The 17,156-nt window shown below is 41.9% G+C and overlaps 1 protein-coding gene across 5 annotated transcripts in view; it reads right to left on the reverse strand.

Annotated features, from left to right (window-relative positions):
* Positions 1-16,281, reverse strand: part of ttll7 (tubulin tyrosine ligase-like family, member 7) — a gene marked incomplete at its 5' end in the record, with an annotated part of 67,932 nt that extends 51,651 nt beyond the window's left edge. For 3 of the 5 annotated variants that reach the window (XM_084011107.1, XM_084011108.1, XM_084011110.1), the window contains 6 exons: positions 2,926-3,084; positions 3,319-3,386; positions 5,861-5,982; positions 7,998-8,129; positions 8,476-8,879; positions 16,143-16,280. In XM_084011107.1, the coding sequence (XP_083867233.1) occupies positions 2,926-3,084; positions 3,319-3,386; positions 5,861-5,982; positions 7,998-8,129; positions 8,476-8,500 (506 nt within the window). Of the gene's footprint in view, positions 1-2,925; positions 3,085-3,318; positions 3,387-5,860; positions 5,983-7,997; positions 8,149-8,475; positions 8,880-16,142 lie in introns of those variants that run through there. The other 2 variants (XM_084011106.1, XM_084011109.1) reach the window with 2 other exon arrangements.
* Positions 16,282-17,156: the final 875 nt, after the last annotated feature.

Consider the following 17,156-nt stretch of genomic DNA (forward strand, 5'->3'; position numbering starts at 1 on the left):
TGGCCGCGCACACGAAGGGTGAGGGGCAGTGTTTTCAAAACTTTGTGAATGTGAAAGTGTGTACGTCTGGCCGCGTGTGGGTGTGGGTGTATGCATGTGTGCTGGAGGGTGAGGGGAAGTCTCTAAACAATCTCCCACTATGTACAAGGATTGCGACTGACCTATATCACCATCACTCTTAGTTAAGGCAGACCTGGCCTAAATTGGTTACATGCACGGCCTGGAAGGCTCCATTATACACATTCAAGCAGGCACACCACTCGCACACAAACACAATATTTGGCCAAGATGTAAAGACTTGATTGCTCAAAAAAGTACAGTTTCAGCTATTAAGACATTGTGGCACCAAGCCACCAGAGGGCAAACATTGTTCTGCTCTGTAACTCCAGACAGAACATACAGTACCCTGGGAACAGTGCAGTCTGTGTTGTTGTGATTTAACCAAAGACTTCACCTGCTCGGTTTCATCTAATAAGCAAAAACACTGGAGCATTGTTGATGAGCTCCTAAGTGTGAATCTAGACCGGGATTGAGTGCTCCGCTCTTCGTTCAGGAGTCTTCCCTTCAGCGGTTTCCCGGCTTGTAGATCCATATAGTGTAATGTCGTTGTTACTAATCTACCTCTCCTCATCACCACTCGCTCCTGCCAACTAAAACGCCGGTGTATTAGAGATGAGCGCGTCATTGGCCCGCTCATCACGGTGCTTGAACAGAAAAGAACCGGGACAACTTGATGGTAGGCTGGCCAACGATGTGAAGAGCCCTCCTAACAGGCAAAGAGCAAGTTGAATGATGAGGACGGGGTTAACAGTGTTGGCTCGTCAAGGAGGAGTAGCTGAGGAGCAGACGATATGATTGATGAGCTGGGGTGTCAGATTATCACAGCCCACTCTCCCCTGCCTATTTAATTTGGCACCAGAGGGGGATCTCGCCTTTTTAAGCCCTGCACGCGCTTTTATTTTGTTTCCCTTATAACAAGCTGCGCTTCAGACACAAACAATAACTTCATTTGGTTGGCCGACGGAAAAATAAATTACAGGGGGTAGATATAACTTAATTTCCTGCCGCGTCACACCGCACCAAAAAAAAAAGTGGAGAAAAATCTAATCTCGTGAGCCGCCCGCCGTTGAGTGGTCGAGCTAAACTCATCATCTTTCATATTCTTAATGTATTACTGTAATTCCTTTGCTGCCTTTTATTCTTTAATAAATAAAGGCTTGGTGCAGCATGGCGTTATAAGTAATGCTCACATTATACCAGAATGGACAAATTCAAAGAGATTAGAGGGAGAGGTGAAGCACACTGAGCCATTTGTACTTCAATATCCCCACCTATTGGTGCCGGTGATAAATGCACTCCAATGTATTTCTTCACATATGCAATACTTCTTTTTTTTTTTTTAAAGAATAAGTATAAATAAAAATAAAAGAACAAGTTTAAAAACTAATTCAGTCAATGTTTCGCAATCTAAGCAGTTTCAACATATTCTGAAGTGTTCCAGAAAGCTGTGAGCAAAGTTCAGAGGAGCCTGTATTTTTAGCCAGATATAATATGCACAGTTTGGCCTGTCTTTTAGTTTATATTTTATTTGATTTTATGAATGAATAATGTCATACGAATAATTTATGAATTATTTTGAATTATTTGAAACCACTTAGCATTTCCACTCTATATTAGTCCTGTCTATGCAGGCTTGACCTTCACACAGAAGCTCAATAGAATTCTGTTTTCGAGTGTCAAATGAGTTGGTTATGGCTCATAAATAGAACATTAGAATCAGTTACTGGGTTTATTTTACAGACTATAGGATACTTGACCACTTCTGTTGCATCCATGCTTTTTTTTAACCACTTATCCTGGTCAGTGTTTTGTTATGGCGGACTTAGCAGAGAAGCTTCTAATATTCATTAACGGATCTCCTCCCAGCCAATGGCACCTGGAACTCCTCCAAAAGCCAGGGGAGCTTTCGTACCAGCTCTCCTGGGAGATTTCATACTAGACGACTAAACTAGCTCAACGGGCTCTACCCAAGGCAAAAGAACTTCAACGCTCAGCCAGACTTGTAATGTTCAGTTTTGTTGACACTGTCAGAGTGAGAGAGGGGGGGCGGCAGAAGCATCACCAAATTGTTTATTTCTGGAATTTTACATTTGATTGCCTTTGGGTGTACAGGCGTAACAACTGGTCAGGACATCAGAGGCCACATCACCATCCCTATATACTAATTCTCTAAAAACTTCACGATTTCAGGATTGTGAAAACATACCATAGAACCTGGCGTAGGCTCTCACCCCATGGGACTGCGAGTATGAAATATGCATTCAGGTACCACAGCCTCCTCATCTTTTGATAAAGAGATGCCATTGTGAGACAGAGTCCCCTGCAGCAGCCATCTTGGTCCATTTTCTAGTCTGATTGGTCTCTGCTGATGGTGCCTCATAAAGGAATCCAAATAACCACATGCAGAGACCTTCAGGGAAGGAACTACAGTGACTGCCAGGGACCGCGTGTGTGTGTGTGTGTGTGGGTGTGTGTGTGTCCTCCACCGGCAGCGATAACATCTGATTTATGAAGAGTGTGACCATCGAGGACAATGAGGCCAACAATGAGATTCACCACACCCTCAGTCTGGTCCCAGCCATAATGCTTTTTCCATAGACACCCATGTCAGGGTCACAAACCTCTTATTGCCTTGTTTTGTTGTGCTTGTCCTCTATTTGCTCTAGTGCTAATTTCCTCTTCCATTCACTCACTCACTCACTCACTCACTCACTCACTCACTCACTCACTCACTCACTCACTCACTCACTATCTTGCTTAGCTTCTATCCTCTGCTTCATTCCCTCTCCTTCTCTCTCCTACCCCCGGCTCCTTCTGTCAGCCTTGCAGCCGGTGCTCTGGGGAACTCACTAGCCTCTGACCTACCCGTGACCCATGGCTCCATTGGCAGGTTTGACGATGAAGGTCTTCTGCTTGCGTTTCCTGCGTAGCTCCTTGACATAGTTCTGGAACTGAGTGTACTCAGCGGGGAAGATCCAGGTTTTGGGTATGAAGCTGTACTCTTGAGGCTGGCACTTGATCATTCTAGGGAAACAATGACAAAGGGTTGCGTGGGAGTATGTGAGGCATGTTTGTGTTTGTACTTTGTAATATAACAGTTAAGATAAATGTTGTCTTCTACTGATTTTGGTTTGTGATGGTGGAGTGCTACAATTGTGATTTATTAGACTGCCAGGTGGCTAAACACTAAGATTTAAAATGCTGTTGCTTTTTTGCACATTTGTAACTGAACCAAAGTGCTCTCATTTGAAAACTTACTTGGACATGTTTCTTGCTAGGCAGTCTTTCCGGCAGATTTCGCCCATGCCAGGGAAATGGTTAATTCTCTACAGAGGGACAGACAGACATAATAATGTTGTTAGGACCATTACGCCACTCAATTCCACCCCCGCCCCTTCATAAAAATGAGCACATTAAAGGCAGCAACCTGAAGTGAGCTTACAATGTTCTGACATTTATGCCCAATTACGGACTCAAAACAAAAAGGTGACGCTGAGACCTTTCTCAACCCTTATTTAGTTTACCGTGTTTTTTTTTTCATACTTTAAAGGTTGGGGAGGGAAGAGGCGAGAAAAAGAAAAAAAAAGATCAATCTCAACTGCGAGGGGCCGAGGTAATTGGTTCTGCATCGCAAGCTCCTGCAGTGACAGTTGAATGAATTGCTTTGAATGCGCCGAAGGGAGGGGGTGGGAGGGGAAGGAAAAACTCTGGGTTTTCTGTATTCTTTGACCAAATGAGCCTGAACAGGGGCGTTAATTAGGCTCATATGAACTGAAACTTGACAGCAAACTCTCACAGTACATCACTAAACAGGAAAAAAAGGAAAGAATTCAAATGGGGGGAGAGAGAGAGACAGATAGAGAGAGAGAGAGAGAGAGAGAGAGAGAGAGAAAGCAGAGGGGGGAAAAAAAGAACGCAGAGTGTAAAAGGATCCTGTGATTATTATCCAAACGAGACAGACGTAATTAGGGATTCGGAAGAGATTGCACAATTACTCCAATGCCGCGAGACGGCATGGCTTGTGAGGGGAAATCAAAACCAATTGTTGAGGGACTTCCACTTTTCTACTGAGAAATTATCTCGCGGAACGCCACAGCAGCATGAGAGAGAGCAAGTGAAAACAATTGACAGCAAATCACCAGTTCTATGTGAAAACATTAGCCACGTTGCTACACGTTGTGTGTGTGTTACAGTATTTGTAATATTCAATCTACTTAGCTGAACTCTCGCTGCCCTGTCCTAACAAGCCATACTCTTCCTAGCCTGTGATTTAATCGATCATTAGTGCCCAGTCTAATCAAATAAGCACTCAGGAAGATGGATGGCTAACGCTCGGAGCTAAGGGGGGAGGGGGGGGAGTGGTGGCAGCAAGTTCAGTCAGCAGGACAGGGAGGTCAAACAGAGGTAAGATCACTTTTAGACTAGCACTCAGGACTCAGAGCCACCCTTGTTGTTTAGGCCCGTCTTGTCAACATCACAAGTGACATGTGAAACCTGCCCCCACCCTCCGCCGCTCACAACTTGTCAGTATACCTGTCAATCTCCTTATCTTTCTCTGTGTACGCGCTGTTGTTCCCTCTCCCTCTCACTCTTTCCTATTTGCTGTCTCCCTCTCACCTCCCAGGGTCTAAGGAAAAGCAGATGGGCACATTCACACTCTTCCATCCATCTTCACTTTTTCCATTCCTTTCTATTCTATTTTATTTCATTCTGACATTTACTATTACTACTTTAAACCTAATCTTTTTTTCCTCCCAGCTCCATCTGTCCCAAATGTCTCTTTTCAACATCCCACTTCCATCTGTTCTAATCTAGTCAGACCTTATATTTCCCTTTACCTATTCTTTTATCTCCTGGAGAAGTACAGAAACAGGTTATAGGACATGGCGGTGTGTAAACACATTTTTTATGGCAGAAGTAACTTTAAAAAGTATTTTATGACAAATAAATATGCATCCGTACTAATTATTCATTTAAACATTTTAACAACTGACAGATACAAAAATAATTTATCTTTGCAGGCATGTGGCATGTCTGCACTATACGTGGGACCTTGTTGTCCTCGCCTGTGTTTGTGTATGCTACAGATTTCATCACATTATAGCGCATACTATTGAAAGGCTTCGGAGAAGGCCTTGCATCACACTGGTCACACAGGAGAATATAAGCTGTATCCTAAATTCTTGGTGCTTCAATAATTTCTGGTGGAATCTCTATAAAAACCGTGTCATGTTTATCCAACTCCAACCAAAGTAGTTTTTGAAGGAAGGGATTTGGTTTTCTTTATAGGAAAATAATTTAGAAAAACATCTCTAAGCACAGGAGGATTGCAGTTGCTGTCTCAATTTTTCATCCTTTTCATCCCCGTTGCTTCTGGTGCACTGTTTCATTTCCGAGGCATCGCTTTCTCCTTTTCTCTTAAGGAATCGTGGGGGTTTGAGATCCTTCCTCATCTTCCCAGCGACGTACACATCACAGGCAGGTTATTTTGTTTTTAACATTTGGTTCACCTTTAAAGTCAGCTCAACACATGTGTTCTTTTTTCTGAACTGCTGTTTGAGACTTTCCACTTGGAAAGTTACATACATCCGCTGGGAGCTGATCAGTATCGTGATCTTTGGCTGCTGGCCACAGAGCCGCTTTATTGGAGTATACGGTAAAGGTTAAGATGCTGTTTTTTTCCTCCTCCGGTGCAGCAATTGGATGTGACACCTTTATCCTTAAGCTCTCTACACTAACCTCTAGGCTACGCCGTCCCCGAACAAGCTGTGCTGACGTGACATGGTAACATGCATTGTACCTGATAATTCCTGAGCTCAGCGATTTTCTCGTGTTGCACGGCCGAGTCATTCCAGATGAGGTTGGCAGTCTCGTCATCTTCCCGAGTCTTGCGGAAGTCCACCTCGTTGATGACTATACGAACTGGGGGAAAACACATTAGATTGTACTCCATTGATAGAATTAGCTATGCGGTCATTTAAATAAACTTCACAAGGTGCGACAAGGACCCACAAATCAAATATTTCCACCTTACAGATCCATGTTTCATTCAAACGGTTTCACTTTTTTTGGCCGAGCATAATTTCTGTTTTTGCATACATTAAGAGAGAAATGAGTCTGGGAGATTATAGATGAAAAAAGCTCACAGCTATATTTACCATTCATGGTATGGTTGCAGAGCAATCGTAATGCCTCTCTTCAAAAAGATAAATTAATTGTCTGTAATGCATTCGAATCCCACTGGAACCCCCATAGTATGAGAGATAGGTGGCAAGCCCATTTGGACATTAATCCGACAACTATTCATTATTCAGTGAGTAATGAAAAATTCATATGCCCTAACGAAACGAGGTATTAATTAATTTCTTGAAAGCCTTCACAAACCTGGAGAAGGCTTGCCTAATGTTGCATGATGGCACTTGAATGGGAAGAAGGTGTTTCCGATGTAACTTCATCCATCTGTTAACGTCTGAAAAGGCTAACGGTGTTTTGCTAACTGGAACAGGGAGGCTTTGCATGGCAGCAGGCCTATGCTTACGTTTACCAGTAGGGTCTTTGGGTACAAAGCTATAATCAATCCTTTCCTACACATCTTGCGTAACAGATATCCTTAGGGCCAGAATGTACATTACCTTCTCAGTGGGTGTAGAGCAAATTTCACCATATTCCCTGACCTTTAGCCTTTACCTGCAATACTATCAATTTTGAAACAGAAAAATACAGCTGCAAAAAAAGGTAACGGCAAAAACGAGCAATCCATCTGGCCCTTAGTGTTAATTTTCCTTCGAAATAGCCTCGCACGAGTCTCCGAATGGCCACCGGGAGGGTCTCGTCACAGCAAGCAAACTGAATCACAGCTAGACTCTCATCTACCTACAGGATCCGGGCAGCCCCCAACTTCTACTTGATGCTGCTGACTCCTTCATTTCATAGGTTGAAGTTCACCCCTGAGAGCTGTGCTGCCACACTGGCATATACTGACCATGTGAGGAGTGCTTACTGTGCTTCAGTTTGCCCTTCTGAAAAAGACCTCACTGCCAAGTTAAATTACCTCAATAAAGATTTATGTATGCATGCAAAGCCGTCTCTGTGTGAACTGTTGCAGGACTGCAACTCTATTAGGTTTAATTTAAGACATTAAATAACAACGGCGTCCTTTAAACAATCCACCAAAGCAAATTAGATTTTATTGTCGGGAGTAAAATCTACAGTGTATTGTTTTATTGTTGAGACAACATTGTGATTAGATTTGCTGTGTTTTTGAGGGACTGACTGAGTCATACTGAGTTTCCAATATTAATATACAATTCACTGTGTCACAGTACGTTAATTACCTGCCGTACCACCCAAAAGTTTCGTCTTGCTCACTCATGAAATCTTCATGCGGAAAAAAAATCTAAATTCAGATCTGAGAGATTTTGAGGTTGAGGCTTATACATGATGTAGCGAGATCTGACGTAATGTTAGCTTTCCAGACAATAATAATTTACTGTGTGTTCATCAGAGTTAATAAAGCATTCCAACATGTCTATATGTAAGTAATAACCTGAAAAGAAAAATAATGTATTAAATACTACTCCTGAAGCTACAAGCACTAACGCTGCAGATAAACCATTTCAAGCAACTCGCCTGTTTTCTGACAAAAAAAACTTCAATACTAGGATAATGTACATCAATGAAAGGATTTCATCACCCATCTCAGGGAAAGCCTCTTTCATCCTGCACCATCTTCTCCATTAAGACGAACTCTCTGATCAAAAGATATCTTATCTTTGTAGACTGACATTTCTGTTGTGTGTCGGTTTTTTTCAAACCTGTTTTTTTTCTTTTCTTTTCAGCGAAAATCCTAATTTTATGATCAACATTTTTTTGTATTTATTGTTGTGGTAACTTTAATTTCAAATATATTTTAATATCATGAGAAATAGGTTACATACCAATCTCATATTTGGTGCCGGTGACATTGGCGGTGATGGTGCCTTTCTTCTTTTTGGTGCGCACCTTCCTCTTGCCACTGCTGTGGTAGGAGCCCGCAGACTGCCCGTTCACGGGGGACGCTCCATGATCCTCTGGAGGAAAAGACGGCATGCAACAACACTAGATACAGTCACAGATTGTTCTCCAGACTGGGAGCGGAGCAGGAGTTCCTGGAGTATTGCAATATATTTTATATTGGGCTAGGGTGTAAATTAGGCATCGAGTTAGCTATAGCTGCATGCATCATGATGCTTTTATAGTAACCTGTGTGTGTGTGGCTCTATAGAGAGGAGAATAGTAGTGATGATGGCAGGTACATATGAGAGCAGGTGGTCAGGTGTGTGTATGTGTGTAAAAAAAATAATAATAATCAAGCCGACTAACCATCTAACAGAATAATCCTATCAGCCCTGAGAGAGTTTGAACTCTCTTACTCACCTCCTTCATTGGGAGGAGAGGGCATCTCAGGGGCTGGAGGAGTGAAGGGGCAAGCCAAGCTTTCTGCCAGGCTTGGCGGGAGGGCTGGCCTCACAGGGTACCCACAGCCCCCTCCAAGGGCTCTCTCACACTTGCGGTAGTTAGTCTTCCCTGTCTCGGGCCGTATGGACTATGTGGTTCGGGATGACCCAATGGATCATCTGAGCATCTCCCTGGTGCCTTTCAGCAACATGAAGAGCAGCAGTGGAGTCTGAGAGGGCAGGGAGTTAGAAAGAGGTAGCGGTGGTGGGGAAGAGGGGGGGGACGGGGGGGGGTCTCTCAAGGGTCTACACAGCCCCAGCCTTTTTACACCCCCATGAGGAGAGAGGGAAGGAGGCGGTGGGCAGAGTGCTGGATCGGAATGCCTGTAGAGGAGATGAAAAAAGAGATGAAAAAATAGGTCTTCTGCAGCAGCAGAACAGTAGTAGCAGGCTCAGAGGGTTACTACAGTGCACACGCTGGATCTGGGTGCACGCTCTTACTGGACGTGCTTTTGATGTAACGCAGCAGTTCATAGGCCTATCACTGGCCACATCAGTCAATCTGACACGGAGCGTAACCGTTCAACGAGAGCTCTGTACAGCTCTGACACGGCAGTACTACTAATGAAATAATCTAAAGCCTTGTGACATCCGCTGGACTAATTGGTATTCTGTGGAACCGTTGTGAAATATTAATGTGGCTGTCAAGTAAAGGGTTCGCAGAATCTCATTGCGTCTGATGCCTGTGCCAGCTGGGTTTCATTGAATGCTGAGAGGTCACTGCATTCAAACAGATAGCATCTTTACAGTGGTTTGTTAAGAGGATGCGTCAGGCTATGAAGTGTTGTGGGAAATAACACAGGTCATCAGCCAAATTCTGTTATTGTTTGGCTGTGGTCAGAGAGTGTGTCTTGAAACCACTTTCGGGGGTAATCAACCGTTGCTGAGATGCCCTGTCACATTTAATTTCTCGCTGGCAGGGGGAAGCATAGTGACTCAGTGGTTAGCACTGTTGCATCACAGCAAGAGAGGACTGTGTTTGAGTCCCTGTCTTCTTTGTGTGAGGTGTGCACGTTTGCCTTTTGTCACCGTGGGTTCTTTGTCCAGGTGATCTAGATCCCTCACACTGTCAAAGACACTGGCGTCGGCAGGTCATTCTGCCAGGCCTTAAGCCCTGAATGTTTTGAACGTAGCTGCGAATATATTTTTGTCATATGTAATGCTTATTTCCAGCTTGAGGTTTACATGCTTTATTGTTCAAAAACGATATTTTTTCTCATATTGTGTGCCTGAAAATACCTGCATTCACCCTCTATATGAAATGCTCCGCATTTCAGCGTAATTGCATTGCTAGGCAACATATTGGGTCCATTTTTACTTCCTGTCAAGGAAAAAAACATTTCAACTGTGAAATGGTCTTTATATTGTATCATTGTGACATCAGAACCTTGAGTGTTCCAATACTTTCACAGTATTTGTACAGCACTTAGACTTGCTTTATAATAAATACAAAAACAAAACATGAAAATATCACTTTTAACAATATAGGACGCCTTTGAAGAAAAAAACTTTGAAAGTGTGAGAAAGTGCTGTAGTCTATGGAATGTAATAAGAAGTCAGAGTAAATACAGGTCTCTAAACCTGTCTGCCAGTCAGCGCTGAGTGACTCACTGCACAGCAGGAAGAGTAACATTAGAGGAGAAATGGCTGAGCTACAAGACAGGGATGAAAAAAAATACCCCAATGTGTTTGTATTTATCCAAAACAGATTGAAGTGTAGGAACCTATAAAGTACCATTTACAATATGAAGTTGGCTACATTTCTCTTCTTCATGACCGTAGGTACCGTTTTATTTGACAAACCTCACATTGCATAACATTACTTTAAGTTACAGCGTGGCTCCAATACGAAATGGTAATCGACTCATTTTGCTTTACTGCAGGTGAAGTGGGAATGCACTTTCTTAAAGTCACAGTGGAGAGAGAGACCAAACAGCAGCGGATGATGGGGAGAGGGGCGAGAGACAGCAGCAGATGATGGAAAGGTAAACAGTGCTCGCACTACACTGATGACCTGTGTGTGAGTAAAAGAAAACCCTTACATAAACCAATGTTAACATAGAGTGGTGGAAGTATATTATATAATAAAGTATATATATATATATATATATATATATATATATATATATATATATATGATTGTACTATAATTATTGAGCTTTAAAATTGCAGCTGGTAAAGGTTCATTTTAATTACTTTATATACTGTTGGGTAGTTTATTTTCTATATTCATATATAATAATTTAATAGTTTATTATAATAAGCGTTATTAATCTGGATCTCTGAAATAACTAAAGCTGTACAATAGAGATGTAGCTGAGTAGAAGTATAAAGTAGCGTGAAATTGGAAATACTCAAGTAAGTAAGTAAGTCCAAGTAATTCAGAATTGTACTTAAGTAAAGTAATTCAGCAAATGTACTACATTCCACCACTGTTAACACATGATCTTCTGTTATTGTTGAAATTGAAAAAAACATGTAACATTCTAATCAAGATGTCATCATTTTGCTAAGGAAAAATTATTAAAAATAATAATAAAAATGTGACTGTGTGTCCATGAATTATCGTAACAGATGTAACTACCTGAACTATAAATCACAGGTAATATAAACCATTTATTCTACATCTGCAGTCTGGCTTGTGGTGATGGTGCCGCTTCTGCATTTCATACAGAGATCAACAGTAGCCTCTAGTGGTGAGAATAGGCTTTTTCAGCCTATTCTCTCTACCAGTGTTTACCGTCCATACACGCATAGATGCACCTGTTGGTCAACATGTACACATATGCACATGTGAAGATATGCACATGCTGACATGAAAGGCAACACTGTCAAATCAATCAGCGTCCTCTGGACAAATCAGAACGGAGGAACAATCCAATCGCGTTACTCGATCACTCTAGTCTTCACTGTCAGCCCCTTGGCCTGCCTGTGGTAAGCACAAGACATTGATCCCGGGGAAGACAGAAACTGGAATGAGATCAGCACAGAGGGGGAGAGCAACAGCAAAGAGTCAGGGTGATGAAGTGAGGCAAGCTGTGCTGTTGACAACAACCTGCCCCCACCTCCCAGTGGTGCACTGGCTCTCTGTACAGGAGGCAGGGAACACTGTGTCTATAGGAGCACTGGACCTTGGTGTCATGTAATCCCTCAGGAACAAAGGGGGATCTGACAGGCACATATTATGCAACTAAACACCGACTAACGTACATGTACAACTAGCACACACAATTGTAATTTAATGCAAGTAATTACTGAAAAATACCCACAATCCCCAGACAAGAGCTGCGATGTTAAACTTCATTATTTTGACACTATTTTGCATGAATGTGAATCAATATCAGCATTGTCAGCTACGATATAATGTAAATATTCTATTTATGTCAATATTAAAAAAATAATTAATGGTGTTTAACTCGTTTCACATTCCGTTTTAAAGTGCTATTTTGCATTAAAGGACCATACCAGTTTTATTCTGCCATTCATGATGAAAACGGTGTGTAAAAACACACTACGAGACTGTTAGGTCCCTGGGTTTACGTAATTGAACCTATTTTCTCTTAAATTACTCCGTTACTCTAATAAAAGCCATTCAAATCCACGCAATGATATCAAATCACCTCTGAGTCCGAAGCTAGCAGCAGGTTCTGGGAGCACTTGTTGTTAAGTGAGTGGCCCGGGTGGAGCTAGCCGGTAATATCAAGTTCAAGAGAGTCTCATTTCGCCGTACGCCGACCTCTATAACAAGCGCGCCCTCTCGGCTCAAGGAGCACAAGTTCCCTTTGCTGCATCCCACTGGCCGAAATTTCTCTGGCTGGCTCTGATTGGACAACGCCTGGTTTACGATCCGAAATTCAATGTAGAGAAGAAGATACTGGTCAGAGAACAACTTCACAACATGATGAATATCATTAATTTATGGTGATTGTTGAGCCGCATCAGTACAAGCCTGAAATTCACACAAGCCTGAGGTGTCACTTTCAGCCAATCATTGACATAAACAAACAAACCAAATCTAAAAAATCAAGCAACGTGGTAGAGGTTTATGTAATCTAGGCGGTCGATGTTGTCAATGGACAATGACATGTAGTAACACTGGTTTGGTGCTTAAAGTTTGGACCCAATACGTTTAATTCATGTTATACCATCATAATGGGAAGAAAGAACACATTTGCCAATCATTTGCCAATATTTTTCAAATATCTTTTCTAATAATGTGATTCAATTTATTTCCTTGCGCCTGTAAATTACAGATTTCTATCCAGACTTGTTTGCCTGAATACCATATACGGTCAGTGTTGAGGCACTTTGGTAGTGCACAGATGGATGACCGGGCAAAGAGAGGCTCTGTCGTGTTTTGCCCATTTGTCTTAGTGGTAAGCTACAACGACGGCCTAGTTTTACTTGCATTCACATTTCAGTGTAACTGGACACCAGATTAGAGTGACTGAGAGCGTGACCAAAGCAGAACATCCCGTTGTGACATCACAGGTTTTATTTGAGCTCAGTGACCGTTGTCACACGCCGTACCCTTACTTTACCTGAAGTATTTTAATTTCCTGTCAAATAATATAGAGAATATACAATATCTAAATAGAGGCGGTACAGACAATGTATGCTTAGTGACATTTCTAACACTGTCCTATATTGTATACTGTGTTATGCTGAAGAATTTGTGAGCTGCTGTCATTTTTTTCCCATCAATCTTCTGGTTACTTTTCGTAAGATTGTGGGGGAATAAAACATAAGTACATCCACAAAATGGGTTCAGACTTTAAAAAGAATCAGTTTGCTTGTATCATTGCAATTAATCCTTCAGTGAAGTATTAAATCTTCACTAAATCCCATCCACTAAGGAGAGTATCTGTTAATCCTCTGGTTCAGTGGCAGCTTTTCTCCAAAAGGGGGAGCCAGAGAGCCACCAGAGCAGAGCAGAGCTGAACATGCAGAACTCTGGATGCTGATCTCATGCAGTTCCCCTTTGCCATCCACAACACAGAAAGGTTTCATTGTAGAGTCAGCTCTTTATGCTGCTCATCTGCATCACTCTCTGTCTCACAGGCTCCATGTGCATGACAAAAGCATGTCTGTCTTTCAGGGCTTTATTATGCAGAGTCTACCACTAATTATCCAGCACAAGTTCAAGAAAACATCGCCTTACTGTACGTCATGGTTCTGTCTCTCAGCAATCAATCAATTAATCAATCTGTCTGTGTGTGTATATATCAAACATTGAAACCTCTACAAGAAATTCATCTTCACAATGATATTATCCCACTATTATAACACAATAACACTCCAAAAATATGGTACTCCTTTTTTCTATCAAAAGCAAATCCAAAAGCACAAATATCTTTACAAGAAGTGTGCCAAAGGAAAAGCTGAACCAAAGCAGTCGACTCTTTGTTCATGACAAGCAGTGTAACACCTTTTGCACAACTCACTTCAACAGCCAGCTGTACTTCCCTGGAGGGTTTGTTTTATGTTCTTCCTGCATTACATGAAACCACGTCTTGAACGTGTCAAATTGTCAAATACAGAATCAATAGAGAGGCTTGGAAAAGGGCCACTTAGCCTTATGTCAGCACTTCTTTTATGTACATGCAGTGTGCCCCGGTCTTGCCATTAGAGCGTTTCAGGGACCTCGGGGTATGTGTAACGACTCTATTCACGACAGAAACAATGGCTAAGATAGGAGACATGTTGTACTCTTACATATCCTTGAATGGAAAGCAAATGTAAACAAAAGAATGTTCAAATAGAAAATTGACTTTTGTCATTAAACAAATGGTATAAATCCCCTTCACTGGACATTTTCTTATACTTAAAGCACGTCAGAAGCAGAGACAAGAGTCTAGATAGTGTTTAAATCATGTAGAAATGCAATGTAATGTTAGTTAAAACAGTTATAGAAATACGAGAAACACAATTTTCCATTACAAGGCACAATGCCAATGTGATTGTGTACTTCTTCAAGTATGGCTGAAAAATGTTTTTTTGTAAAACTATTTATATCATTTTCTATTTGGCCGCTACCACCACATTGTCCTCACAGGAAAAATGATAGCTGAGTCTGCAGACTACGCTCACAGGAAAGTAGTTGGTTTAGAATTGCCAGTGGGTCTAAAATTAGCTCCAACCAGTGACCCACCTCTGGCTTTGTGCCTTCTTCCAGATATGAGGAAGAACAAGTGTGGGAGCTGTCAGCCCACAGGGTACTGAAATACACCACAAACAGCTGAACGCTACGTTTAACTTTATAAGAGAGAATGAACAGTGATGCAGGCCAACTGGTGAAATGTGAAAAAAACATTTATATGAACTTTAATCTTGCCTGACCGTATTTCCTGTCAGACTAAGTGAAGCAACTAATTGATGGCTGTAACAATGTGCATGTGGTTTGTTTTGTGCAGCACTGCACTCAAAGTAAGCTCCACGTGTATGCAGGTGTATCGTCACTACATACGAACTGTTAATCAAAAACTTTGCTCTAAATTCATACCTAATCTTGTAGGACTGGGCCTCAGTAAGTGGTCTACGGTCAGAAAAATCCAGCGAGGGTCTGTAATCGATACGAGAGAACTCAAAGACGAAGGGAATGCCCCTGTGAGGCAAAGTCAGCTAGCTGAAACAGACAAAATGTGAACATGCATCAAATAATAAACCCTAATTGCTTAGGTGTTGTAGGTGCAATGCACAGCATTGAATATCCTCTATTAATCCAACTGCTTGCATGATAATAAAAGATTATACATATCATATCCTTCTTAATAGCCTTATGTCTGGGTTAAGTCCAAGGAGGCAGGGTGCCAGCTAGAACTCACATGTTGTGTTGTTATTATTATGTAATGCATCCGCTCTTTTAGGAATGGTGATCTCCAAGGGTGCCCTTCTGGTGTCTAAGTGGACTTCAAACAGACCGGACTAGAACCACACATGCCAAGACATATTTCTGTCGGGTACACGCACAGCTAGCCTTGGCTAAGAAGCTACGCTTCTGAGAGCAGCGATGGGATCTATGCTTGTCACAGCATAGCCGTCAGTGTGGTATCTCCCTGATCCCTGAAAGGAGGAGTAGGCCATCCCCTTTAACACAATCTTGTCTGGATTTCAGAATTAGCGCAAACTTGGATTCCTCAAATCTCGCGTGTGTTTATCTTGGATATTTGTTGGGGTATTTCTGGAATTCGTTCGCACACTCACAAATAAACGTCATAAAGCCTTAGCGTGTGTAAACGAGTTGCTAGCGGGTATGGCTAACGTAAGGCTGCTAGCCACTTGCATTGGTCAGGTGGCAAGGAATCACACAAGGAAACAATCTGACAATGTGTGCTGTTCGGTTAACTTGCTACCACCGGATTTGAGCGACGTTAATATTTAGCGCGAACTGCCTGTTTTATTTTTTATTTTTTTTATTTCCCTTCGTTTAACGCAGCTTCAAAATAAAGCAACGCATTACTGAGTGAGATGCCTGCCTAATGATTAAAATGAAACATGATGACCCCTGGTGCTACTGTACAGTTAGCTTAGCCGCACTAACCTAGCAAAGGATGGAGAGGCGAAAGCGAAGTAGCCCGTTAACGTTACCTTATTTATTCCAGGCACCGGCGGTCGCTTTCGCTGGTTTTAGCCGACCGAAGTGAGACACTGGGCTCCCTTTAAAGAAAGACACCCGAGCGGTATAACGGTGTTAATATGTCACTACTGTAAACTGACGTTGGTTGACTGACAACAAAAAAAAATCTGTATCTTGTATTCCTCCTGGGTGCTAGGAGTGCAAGCGCGAGACCACGGGCTAAACCATTCGCTCTGTGAGGAAGGGGGGTGCAGATTGAAGTGCTGAAGTTTGCATTACGTGCACACACGTGAAGTCAGCACGTTTTATTTTCAAATATTAAGTAGTTTTAAGTGACAGAAAAGTCTTGCCAAAAGCTGCGAGGTATGTTTCGCATATATCGTCGGTCGTTGTTTCACGCGCGGCTCTTTTCTCCACAACTCTGCTAGAAAACATGGGGACGCTACCTAGCAACCGTGTCGCTGACCATGGTGCTAAAACAAACAACCCTGCAGACTAATGGCTGCGTCCCGTCGCGTCCGGCTCAGAGGTCTTTCAGTTCGCATCTCGTTAGGCCCTACATATTTATCGCTGCCATGACGTGGAAATATTCCTCAAAACCTCATGACCCTTGCTTTCCAACTGACATTCTGTGTATTATGTAATTCTTCACAAATCACAAAAAAGGCCAAATTGCATCTCTTATTGCTGTCTTTTTTACAATTTGCTGACTAGATCACTCCATTAAAAAAAAACATTTGTCCCGTTATTCATAGGAATTTTAAGATATTTGATTTATCAATTAAATAACTGCAATTGTAATTTTTGATATTTACAGTGCATCTGTACATTTGTAATAATTTACAGTCACACCTTGTCAACCACTATCACCGGCAGGCTGTACAATAAATCATGATTCATTCTCAAATATAAAGGCAAGATTAATAACTTTTGTTTTTTCATTTGTACTATAAATGCCTGATTGATAGCTACACTTAACGTTTGTTCACTCCCAACAAGATGAATGTCATGATCTTGTTTTTTTT

Source organism: Eutrigla gurnardus, assembly GCF_963514095.1.
Source record: "Eutrigla gurnardus genome assembly, chromosome: 6".
NCBI lineage: Eukaryota > Metazoa > Chordata > Actinopteri > Perciformes > Triglidae > Eutrigla > Eutrigla gurnardus.